We start from the raw sequence: 12,834 nt of genomic DNA on the forward strand, positions 1-12,834 counted from the left end.
GATAAATATATGCTAAGGAAAGACAAAATATAGACATATCAACTATCCCTACAAATCACCACATGATCTTTTCCTGTGTTTTGTCCTCATTCGCACAGTTCCGACAGTCACTTCCAAGAAGATCACCCATCCTGAGACTACTCCAGCATAAGCACGCTTAACTGTGAAGTTCTCTCAGGATCTTTTAAACCTCTCTGCAAGTCTCTAAAACTGTGGTGTCACAAACACTGCATCATCTATATTAAAAATAAAAGAAACTTATAAGTTATAATATAAAATCACGAAATTATATATATAAATAAAAGAAAAAGTTATCTTGTGGTTCTCCAATTAGTATACAAACAATGAACATTACGCACAATTTAGCTCTTATATAAAAATCTTATTATATACAGTTTGATGTTAAATTTACTAATTAACAAGATTGTGATACGTGTCAAATATATTAATTAGATGTTGACACATGTCATATATATATTTATAAACGTGGTAGTACAGCTAATTATATTTACAGAATTTTACATGTTTATATTTAAAAAAAAAATTATTTTTCTAAATCAAAAAGGAAAACTAACAAAATCAATATATTTTCCATTGTATGCTTATTATATTTTACGTGTGTTCTCAATAAAATTTGACATGTGTAAGGAAAAACTTAATTTATTAACCATGTATATTAATCAATAAATAATGAATAACAAAGTTAAAAAAATATATCATAAGTTATTTAACATAATTTTAGTCGGATACAAATTGTATTTATCGTTGTAATATAATTTTTTTATTATTAGTAAGTACACAAAATCTTGAAAGAATAATGAACTTAAAAAGAAAAAATTTCAATACATGATGTGTATTAGTATAGTTTTGATTTTTATTTGTCTTTTCAATTCTTACTAAGATATAGATTTGATACGATGTATTGATTGTGTTTGATATAAAATATTTAGTTCTATGCATTAAGATGAAATGTGTAATTAAACTTAAAATATGGTTTATTATGATAGTATTGATATTTAAATGGTACTCCCTGTTTTATAAGATTTTGGGTAAAAGCACAAAGTTTAATAAACAATAATTATTATGTCATTTATAAAACTTCAACCAATAGAAAAATATACTGCATAGTTTAAATCGTCATAAATTGTTATATTAATACAAATTATACATAGAAATTCGAGAAAATATTATAAAATAGAGCAAAAAAGCCTTAAAATTTTTATATAATGAAACTTAGAGAGTATTAAAATTAAATATGAGAGGTTCATATTCAATATTAAAATGTTACTAGATAAAATCTAAAAACATGTATATATTATTAAAATATTCTCAATAATTTTTTAAAATTTTTATCCGCGTAGTAACGCAGATGTTGTTTAATAGGTTATAAAAGTGAGTTAATTATATGAACTACAATACTCACTATAACGAAATCGAGACTATAGCAACTTTAAACGAAATACAATCTTCCAAAAATGATTCGACAACCACATTAACAGGGACATGCGTACAAACAATCAAACAGGAAACACTATAACAAACTTTATTTTTTGCCCCTTCAACACGCAGTCTCTTATTATAGACCCTTCAATGCAAACACAGAAGCTGCCAGAGTCATTCCCCACAATATTTCATTATTTCCTGAAAAAGAAATACAAACATTACAATATAATTAATGTTTGCACTTATAGATTATAATCTTGTTATTGTTATTCGCAATCCTCAAACGCAAAGCAAAAAATGCGACCCTAAAATAATATATATATATATATATATATATATATATATATATATATATATATATGTACTATTCGTTTGTGCGACTCAAAGTTGTTCGTTTGACAGTTGCAGGATCCTGCTACTAAACGCTACGATTACAACTGAATTTTTTTATCACAGTAGCGATTAGTCGCAGCTACCAGTCATGCGATTGCTAAACAAATAACATCCTAGTCGTAATCTCAATCACAGTCGTTTGCGATTAATTATGAAACGAACATGGCCATACTAAATTACTAATAATATAATGTATAGGGAAGGAAGTATATTTGCTCACCTCTGATGGAGAAAGAAGTTGATGGAAGCGGCGGCAACGGTGGAGTTGTGACATAATAATTCAGAAAACAGTTAGGAGTGAAGATGATAGCTGAAAACTTGTCACTGCAACAGTCGGTAATTTCTTGCAACGCATATTCCAGACATATGGTACACTTTTCAGGATTCAAATGTGGACTACACTGAACAAGAGAGCCAAGATCATACGAGCCATCAAATCGAGTCTCGTCCATGTAATAATACGGCGTGAGAGCTGATGACAACATAGACGATCTTACGATAACCTCTCCCATCTTCTTATACAATCTCTTTTTGAACGGACCTAGTGATTTCGGTATTATATCATCAGAGCTCCAGATGCTGTTAGGCTGTGTCTCTAAAGTCGTCGTTAGAAAGAACTTATCTGAGTAACGAACCATACAATCGATGTAGTAAATGATTGCTTCCCGATGGTTAGTACAGTTTTTAGCAATCTCGATTGTTGCGTTCTTGACGCAGTTGTGGCAGGTTGTTATGTTGACGTCTCCTGTGCATAAGAACATTCCATAGACTGTGTCTGAAGCTAAGCTAGACCAGTTGTGAGGTTGTAATAGTTAACGATGGATGATTGGTTGCGAAAAGTAGAGAGCATGGTGTTGAGATTTGTGTTGTAAGTTGTGTTGTGAGTGGTGTTTCTGGATGTTTTGATGCAAAAAGTGTCCATGTGGTCGGATTCGGACAGGGTCTGGTTAATGGTGAAGAAGAGACAGAAGAGAACAGAGAGTTTCTTTGTTGTAATTTCCATGTTTTGTTTAGTTTTTTTTTGTTTGTTCCAGAGGTTATGAGATAAAAGAAATGAAGAAGGTCGTTGATTTAACAAGTTCACTGGTCTTTATTATCTTTTCAGATTTGTCTTTGTTTAGTGTTTTGTGTGTTTGGTCTTTGTTATTTACTTTGGATTCTCCCAAAAAGAGTTGACTAATGGATAACTATATATTTCGGATGGTAATTAAAGTGACAAATTATTCAATTAATGTGAAGAGAAGCAGAACAGGGCAGAGAGAGTTTCATTGAGGTTTACATAATTACATGTTTAAATTTCTTGTATGGTTTATGAGACAAGGAATCATAAATAGAGAGATAAGGTGGTTGATTTAGAAAGTTAGTTTATCGGTCTTTGTTAATTTTTTTTTTTTTTTGCTTGTTTTTTGGGTATTTGTCTAAGATATATATTTTCTTATAGCTTTGTTTTTCTTCTTGAAAACTCCCAAAAAGAGTTGACTAATGGGCGATGATTATATATTTCAAGTGGGGATTAGTTAAGGGTACAAATTAATGTATGATATCACCTTAAAACCAATATATAATGTAATTAGTTCATATACTACCTTTCCACAATTCCACCTCTAATTTGATATATAATTTAAAGAATGGGTCTAAGTGGTAATGAAATAATATAGCCAAAACATGACATTAGCATAATTTGACGATAATTTTACGTCAAATATGGCGAAAATAAAATAAATATTTATACGTAAATTATGTGATTATTTTCACAAAGTGAATTTACATGACACTTTTCTCCGGAAAGCTTTACTCGTCAGCATGAGATCTAATATGTTAGTTTTCTTATGTGTATTCGAATTTAAACTGATGATATTTTCATACTTACCTATTATCAACTTGATAAAACTCCAATTATAGCTTGAATTCTTGTTTATGCATGCAATGTGGTGGAATCTTGATCACCCTTAGTTATTAACAGAAGAAAAAAAGAAGTGATGGAGTCATTTTTCTATAAAACCAACTTGTTCGGTTGTTCCTAAATTCCTAATTGTTCAACATTTTACAATGGTTTTTTAACACATGCATATACATCAAAATCAAATGACGGGGAAAAGAAAAGAAACACAAAATCTATTATAAAAAAGGGACAATCCTTGACCTTACAACAACCGGAAGTATAACCAATTAAAAGAGGACAAATTAAAATACATAATTAAGAATGAAGCAAAATTAACGGAAACAATAATTTTTGTATAGACTCTCTTGAGAGTCTCTTTTATAGCTGTTGGCAAAAAAAAAATAATAATAATAATAATAATAATGATAATAATTTTTGTATTGCGCTTAAAAAAATCCAACTCGAAACTCAAACCAAACCTTTTTCTTAATATAGTAATCGTAAATCTGATCATAAACCCATAAGTGCAAACACCGAAACGGCCACAGCAAGAACCATTCCCCCAAGTATTTTCTTATTTTCTGTAAAAAAAAAAAGAAGAAGAAGTAATCCAAACATTACAACATTGACCATAATTTAATTTGAAAAAAAAAATCTGATAATTAATGTTGCGGCTATTATATTCTTTATTTTCTTAAACACATTTTACTTCTAAATTATTTTGAAAAACAAATCTGATATATTGAAACATAAGTTCTATATAATCAATTTTTTTCTAAAATGTAGTACAATTTATATTCTACTAGTATATTTCTTTTTTTAGTATACATAACATGTCAAAGAGGTGAACGTATCATCTATGAATCATAGATCATAGACTATGATCTATATAAACAAAAGTAGATCATTATTTCATAGAGATATGTATATGCTAACCTCTAATCGATAAGGAACCGCTGCGATTTGGCGGTGGAAGCGGCGGCAATGATGAAGTGTAGGTATCAAAACTCACCATACATTTGGGAGTGAAGATGAAAGCCCAAAGCTTATCACCACAGCACTGAGTTAGTTTTTGGAACGCAAGTTTCAGACATGTGGTGCAGTTTTTTGGATCCAAATGAGGACTACACTGAACAATAGACTCAAGATCATACTGTTCATCGACCCTAGTTGTATCCATTAGATAATATGGCGTAAACGATGAAGACATCAAAGATGATCTAACGGTAACTTCTCCCATTCTGATAAGTTTCAGACAAGAAGGAGATTAGCTTTATCTTGTTCTCGTATTAATGTGGCGTAAAAGCTTTAGTTATACAAAGATAGAGATATAACCTAAAGTGTTATAGAGGAAAAGACCAAAATAGGACAAACAAATATTGACTAAACTCTAATTGACGTATATAAGAAATATAGAGCAACAATATCTTCAACAGCCTCCCTCAAGTGGGAGCATGTACATCGAGAATGCCCAACTTGCCAAGAAAAAATAGAAGTTCCTTTTGTCCCAATGCCTTAGTAAGAATGTCTGCAAGTTGTTGTTGAGAAGGAACATGGGTGGTGACAATAATACCAACAAGAATGGCATCACGAATATAGTGACAATCGACTTCTATGTGTTTGGTCCGCTCGTGTTGAACCGGATTAACACTGAGAGCAATGGCAGACTTACTGTCCGAGAAGATGCGCATTGGCTGAGTATGAGAGACACCTAAATCAAACAGAACCCGTTTAAGCCAAATGAGTTCTTGAGTAAGAACCGCCATGGCTCGATATTCAGCTTCGGCTGAGGAGCGACTGACAGTAGGTTGTTTCTTTGTTTTCCATGAGATTGGTGTATCACCGAGCTGAACAAAATAACCCGTAAGAGAGCGCCGAGTTAGAGGACATGTAGCGTAGTCACTATCACACCAACCATTAAGCTGCAAATCGGAGGTGTTGGAAAGCAGAATGCCTTGACCCGGATTAGATTTTAAGAATTGAACCACTCTTACCGCAGCATCCCAATGATCTTGACGTGGACATTGCATGAACTGTGCTAATGTATGAACAGAGTATGACAATTCAGGTCTTGTGACAGCCAAGTAGATTAATCTGCCAACTAAGCGACGATACCTCTCAGGATTGGTAAGCAAAGGGGACTTGGACAAAGGCAGCCTGTGATTTTGTTCCATGGGAAAAGGAGACGGCTTAGTGCCAAGAAGTCCCATCTCTGAAATAATATCAAGAACATACTTCCTTTGTGATAAATAGAAACCTTGATCATTTCTTACCACTTCAATCCCCAGAAAATATTTTAAACAACCCAGATCTTTCATATGGAAGAATGACTCCAAGTAAGCCTTGAATCGATCAATGGCGACGGAGCAATTACCGGAGATAATCAAGTCATCAACATACATGAGAACATGAACATATGTCCCATTGTTGCTATAGCTGAAAAGAGAATAATCTGACAATGATTGTGTAAAGCCATATTGTTTTAAAGCTGTGGAGAACTTTGAGAACCAACACCGCGAAGCCTGTTTTAAACCGTAAAGAGATTTATGAAGCCGACATACCTTAGTCGGATCATCACAATGAAAACCGTGAGGTAATTTCATGTAAACCTCCTCCGTCAAATCACCGTGTAAGAAGGCATTATGTACATCCATTTGATGTACATGCCAATCACGAGCAGCCGCAACACCAAGAAACAAGCGCACTGTACTCATTTTTGCAACCGGTGCAAAGTCTCATCATAGTCTACGCCTTCTTGTTGACGATTACCCAAAGCTACTAACCTAGCCTTGTATCTCTCTATCTCCCCATCATATCGATATTTAATCTTGTAGACCCATTTGTTTCCAATGGCTCTCTTCCCTGGTGGCAAATTCACAATCGAAAAAGTTTGATTAACTCGCAGAGATTCAATTTCAGCCGCCATAGCATCTCGCCAAACTTTATCAATCACAGCCCGATTATATGTCGTTGGTTCCATTCCAGCAGTAACAGCTGCTAGAAAGGCCTTGTGAGATGTGGAGAAACGATGACAATCCACATAATTCTCAAGTGGGTAGAGAGATGATGAAGATCCATCTTTGGAATCGGATTTGACATTCACCGTATTGGTAACAAAGTGTTTTAATGTTACCGATTGTTGTTTCTTTCGATGACCTCGCCCAAGTGGTGTCGTCTCCGTGATTGTTGCCGGAGACCCAGAAGGTGACTGCACCACAGTCTCTGATGGAGATATCTCTATTGGCAGTTCTTCCGATGTAGTTTCAGGCGAAGAGGATGCAAGACGAGGAGCAGGCAATACTTCATTATCGTGAGCTAAATTATCGGGAGGAGTTGTTGTTGGGCCTATTTGTCTAACAACATTCAGCCCATTATCTTCAAGCAGGTCCAACACACTTGACATCTGAGGAGGATGATTCTCACAATTTAACCCACGATCTTCATCGTCATGACACAGTTCTGTTGCATAGGGAAACTCTGTTTTGCTGGAAAAGTACATCCCGAGAAACCAAAAATTTTTCGTCCTCTAAATCGAATAGCCTCCAACCTTTCTGTCCGTGGGGATATCCAACGAATACACATCGCTTTGATCTTGAGGCAAACTTATCACCTTTATGGTTTTGGTTATGTGCATAGCACAATGAACCAAACACACGCAAATGGGCATAATGTGGAATCGTCTTATACAACATCTCATACGGAGATTTTCCTTGAAGAAGCATGGATGGTGTCCGATTGATCAGATAAGCCGCTGATAGAATGCACTCTCCCCAAAACTGAATTGGCAACTGAGATTGAAACCGCAAAGCTCTTGCAACATTCAAGATATGTCGATGCTTCCTTTCAACCCTTCCATTTTGATGCGGAGTTCCAACACAGGAAGTTTCATGATGAATGCCATGTTGTAAAAAATAATCCCGCATACACAGAAACTTAGTCCCGTTATCACTCCTCACTGCTTTGACCTGAGTGTTAAATTGTCTTTCAACCAAGGCAATAAAACCTTGCAAGTGTTTCTGTGTTTCACTTTTTTCCGTCATGAGATATACCCACACACCACGTGAGTAATCATCGACAATAGTCAAGAAATATCGAGCACCAGAATGAGAAGGTGTTCTGTATGATCCCCAAACGTCACAGTGAATAAGATTAAAGTTATCCAAACTTCTATTACCGCTGAGAGGAAACGTTTCACGAGTTTGCTTAGCTCGCATACATGTATCACATACATTATCTGAAATCTCTTCACTACTTGACAAAATATCTCTAGGAAGCAAGCTAATTATCTTGCTCGATGCGTGTCCCAACCGCCTATGCCAGAGAGCCCTTCACACTCGTCTTTACCACAGCTACACACTCCATACTGCGGAAACAAAAACTTCCATCCTCTCTTTTACCAACTCCAGTCACCATCCTCGTAGTGCGGTCCTGTATCACAAGAAAGTGATCAGCAAGTTGAACAACACAATGATTCTCATCCATCATTTGCCCAACAGAGATCAAATCTGATGCTAACTCCTTGACATAGAAAACTGATTTTAGAATCAGATGTGAACCAAGCCTAACTGTTCCTTCACTGACAGCTACTCGCTTATGTCCATCAGCTAACACAATCAAGACTGGAGGTATAGTACGCATATCACTCAACAAATCAAGTTTTCCAGTCATATGGTGTGATGCGCCGCTATCGAGTATCCAAGAGGAGAATGAAGAACACGCACCTGTTAGAGTTTCATGTGCATTGGACTTGTTATCGCGTCTTCCAGCATTAAGAAGCTGAACAACTCCACGCCATTGCTCATCTGTGAGTCCACTAACTGCATCTCGGTCTTGATCTGTGATTACACGGTTCACATGTTCTGAAGACGAAGAGGTTCCAATTGTAACAGCATTCGCGTAAGTTGGCCGAGTTTGTCCTCCATTGAAACTAGACCCAAACCTTCCTCTTCCTCTACCTAATGAACCAGTAGAATTTGATTGACCTCTTGGTCGATCACCCCACCACTCCGGATAGCCAATTAGAACAAAACAATTCTCTGGTGAATGACCTCCACGATTACAATGCTTACAAAGTTTTCCCTTCTGATACTTCTCTGTGCTTACCTCAGATCGTGGTCGAGATTGAGTAGCAAAAGCAGTAACTTCATGTCTTTCTTCTTTCATCACTCTATTGTTCAGCATATCTTCTTCTTGTCTCACTATGTTATAAACTTCCTCCAGCCCTGGAAGAGGCACACGTGATGTCAAGCTTGAGCGAATGGTGTGAAACTTAGTTTCATTCAACCCATAGAGAAACTGATGAACCATATCATCCTCTCGATCCTTTTCTTGTTCTGTTCCAAGATTGCAGACACATTTTCCACATTTACATATGCGAAGAGGACGATAACTGTTGATATTATCCCAAATCTTGTTGAGTTTTCCATAATATCCTTCCACTGTCATGCCCTCTTGTTTGCAAGTAGCAAGATCCGCCTTCATCTTTTGATTCTTCGGTCCATTAGAGACAGAGAAACGCTTACGAATCTGTTCCCACAAGTCTCTCGCCACATCACGGTGGGAGATATTTGTCAGCAACTCTGAATCAATGGTCATCTTCATCCACGAGACCAATAAAGCATTAATCGTCAGCCAGTCTTCTAGATCTGGTGAATCATCCGGTGGTTGAGGAATGGTTCCATCAAGGAAACCAAACTTCTTCCTAGAGCGCAGCGCAGTTTTAAAACCACATGCCCACTCCTCATAGTTATGAGTCTTCAGAATTGGGTGAGAGATCACAGCTCCCGAGTTATCTGCTGCCGTCAGATCGTACGACGAGATCGTCCGTCGTACCTCAGTCACAATATGGTTCGTCGGAGCTGCAGCCGGTGGTGGTGTTGTATTCGCTTGTGCATCTGCCATAGCTTCCAGTGAAGTTCGCTTGTATACCGTTAATCAAATTGAAAACCTAAGATTATGCTCTGATACCATGATAAGTTTCAGACAAGAAGGAGATTAGCTTTATCTTGTTCTCGTATTAATGTGGCGTAAAAGCCTTAGTTATACAAAGATAGAGATATAACCTAAAGTGTTATAGAGGAAAAGACCAAAATAGGACAAACAAATATTGACTAAACTCTAATTAACGTATATAAGAAATATAGAGCAACAATATCTACAACACATTCTGTCAGACAATCTCTGCCCAAAATTACCAAATGATTTGGGTATTAAATCGCCAGACGACCACCAATAACTAGGCTTTGTCTCTAGGGTCGAGAGAAAGAACTTATCTGAGTATCGAACCAAACAATCTACAGAGTAAATAATTGCTTCTCGATGGTTAGTACAGTTTTTGGAAATCTCGATTGTTGCTTTCTCGACGCAAGCGTTGCAGGTTGTTCTGTTGACGTCTCCTGTGCACAAGAACATTCCATGGACTGTGTCTGAAGCTAGACCGGTCGTGAGATTGTAGTAGTTAGCGAATGATGATTGGTTGCTAAGAGTGGAGAGAAGAGTTTTGAGATTTGTGTTGTAAGTTGTGTTGCGAGTGGTGTTTCCGGATGATTTGGTGCAGACAGTCGCCATGTGGGCGGATTCGGAGATAGCTTGTTTAGTGGTGAATAAGAGACAGAAGAGAGAAGAGAAGCAGAAGAGGACAGAGAGTTTCTTAGTTGTCTCCATGTTTTACTTTTAGAGGTTTTGAGATAAAGTAGAAGAAGAAAAGATTATATATAAAGAGAGATGAGAGATAGCGAAGGTCTTTAATTTAACAAGTTCATTGGTCTTTGTTCTTTATTTTTCCAGATTGGCCTTTGTTGCTGTTTCTTTTTTTGTTCTTTGTTTAATTTTTGGATTCTCCCAAAAAGAGTTGACTAATGGGAGAGACTGAAAGTATGGCCATGTTCGTTATGGTGTCGCTGCGACTCCTTCCAGCGATCGAAATTTAAATGTTGATATGGCCAAATAGATGGTGATAAATGAAAAAACTGTCACTGCGATTATTTTTACGGAAGTTGCCGGTGTGTTCATGTGTCGCCAGAAAAACGGCAACAGCTAAAATAATCGCTGCGACTCCTTTTTCATATGAGGTGACTCTTTTTAACAGAAACAGTGACTCATGTCTGAGTTTTAAATTTTAAACACCGGCACATTAATTTTTTTGTCGCCAAAAGTGGTCGCAGCAACTGAAAGGACCCAACCTTTTAAAAAAAAATAATAATAAATAATAAGTATAATATAATAAATAAACTACAACTAGTGGTCCCATACCCACTAGCCACCTCACCACAACCACAACCACTACCAACAGCGGAATAACAATACCAATATCCAATAATAATCCAATAATAAAATAACCAATAATCAGATATAACAATAACCCAATAACCAATAATCAGGAAACATGAAACCAGCAACATAGCAATATTTCTAATGACCCAACTCTAGCAACCTAGCAATGCCAGAAAACATCCAATCGAGTCTCTAGAACATCAACATCTTCATTGCCTTGATTCAACGATCACACTTTGCCTTTACCTGCACCACAAACACATATTGCAATGCATGTGTATTTTATAAACACTCAGTAAGGCAATCCTCCCATCTACTGGGCTATACACACAAGTAATAAAGTCATCTCTAACCATCAAACAACAGTCAACAAACAACAAACGACAAACCAGGACTCTGCATCCACCAACGCCAACATGCATCGACCGACACCACATGGGGATGCATCGACCGACACAGAAGCTGCACCGACCGATGCAAATTACACTTGCATCGACTGACACCCAATCTGCATCGACTGACGCATGCTCGACATAAAACGAAAACACTAGAGTTTTACGGGCCGTCCTCGCACTTGCATCGACCGACGCAAGATATGCATCGACCGATGCAATGCCGAGCATCGTGTTCCCGAAGCTTCTCGCCGGATCTTTGTTCCTACAACCACAAAACTCGATCCCAAGCCACACGAAAGCTTCCTAACGTCCATAGCAACGATCTAACAAGTCTAACATCACACAACAAGCAGATTGAAGAGTTCTCTAGCTTAGATAACCCATGGTCTTGCACTTACCTTTGCCAAGACAAATCTGAACCCAAACACAAGAAGAAAATGCTTCTAGGAAGCTCCTACAACGATCCCAGCTTTAGATCTCTACAGGAACAGCCTTAAATCTCCAGAAATCCCCAAGAACACCAAGAACACTTCTCTTTCTCTTTTGTTTCTCTCAAAAGCGGCTAAACACGCCTAATGAGACAAAACACGAGCTTAAGGGTTTTCCCTTACCCAAAACGCAGCGTTTGACTTAAGTCAAAACGCAGCGTTTGACTTAAGTCAAAACGCAGCGTTTGACTTAAGTCAAAACGCAGGAACTCGACCTTGCATCGACGGATGCAACTCCTAAACCGGGATTTTGGTTCACGGATGTTACAATTCTCCCCCACCAATCTAGATTCGTCCTCGAATCTCGAACGACCAACAGCCAAGGACTCCCGTGCAACCGTCTCCACAGCCCACACTCCTCCGACCGATCTACAGAAGGTCACCTCTAGGCGATAGACTTACGCTCCAGGCATTTGCTCTCGACTTTTGGACTTTCCTTTACTCACAGGCCTAAACCTTGAGTTTTTATTGGCTCCTCATCAGACCTAAGTCTGCATGCCAAATGTTGGCTCCTCATCGGGCCTAAGCCCGCACGCCATAATATATAAGGAAAATCCAAACTCGTCTCTCGGATTGCCACCCTACAGCACGCCTCCGAATCGTCATCCGAAGTCGATATACCAACCATATTCCCAAGCTACAAAGTCTCTGAATATGGCAGTACTAGGAGAACCTAAGTCCTCCAAGAGTCGCGAGCAAACAATTCTGAACACGTCTGAGTCCTATCCCTATCTAGGTTTCCTTCCCGTGGCGCACGTAAAACATCTCAATGTCCTACCAACCACATATCCCCTCACTGGAATACCTCATGACCACACAAGGATCATGTACATGCCACAAGGGCCGCCACAAAGGCCAAACAAAATGTCCTAAAGAGGACCGCCACCAAGGCCAAACAAAATGTCCTAAAGAGGACCGCCACCAAGGCCAAACAAATGTCCTAAACAGGACCGCCACCAAG

At 37.6% G+C, this 12,834-nt stretch overlaps 2 protein-coding genes across 2 annotated transcripts; both read right to left on the bottom strand.

Annotated features, from left to right (window-relative positions):
• Positions 1-1,425: 1,425 nt before the first annotated feature.
• Positions 1,426-2,890, bottom strand: LOC104729958 (cysteine-rich repeat secretory protein 59). The gene is given in 3 exon segments (XM_010448998.2): positions 1,426-1,641; positions 2,057-2,621; positions 2,624-2,890. Coding segments are annotated over 3 exon segments (846 nt in total). The 5' UTR covers positions 2,840-2,890; the 3' UTR covers positions 1,426-1,576.
• A 1,032-nt stretch (positions 2,891-3,922) lies between these two features.
• LOC104729948 (cysteine-rich repeat secretory protein 58-like) lies at positions 3,923-10,381 on the bottom strand. The gene is made up of 3 exons (XM_010448988.2): positions 9,882-10,381; positions 4,655-4,959; positions 3,923-4,299 (listed from the first exon to the last, which is right to left on the bottom strand). The coding sequence occupies exons 1-3, from the start codon at positions 10,379-10,381 to the stop codon at positions 4,229-4,231; spliced, it is 876 nt and encodes a 291-aa protein (XP_010447290.1). The 3' UTR covers positions 3,923-4,228.
• Positions 10,382-12,834: the final 2,453 nt, after the last annotated feature.

Source organism: Camelina sativa, chromosome 12 (assembly GCF_030686135.1).
Source record: "Camelina sativa cultivar CO46 ecotype springtype chromosome 12, ASM3068613v1".
Taxonomy (NCBI): Eukaryota; Viridiplantae; Streptophyta; class Magnoliopsida; order Brassicales; family Brassicaceae; genus Camelina; species Camelina sativa.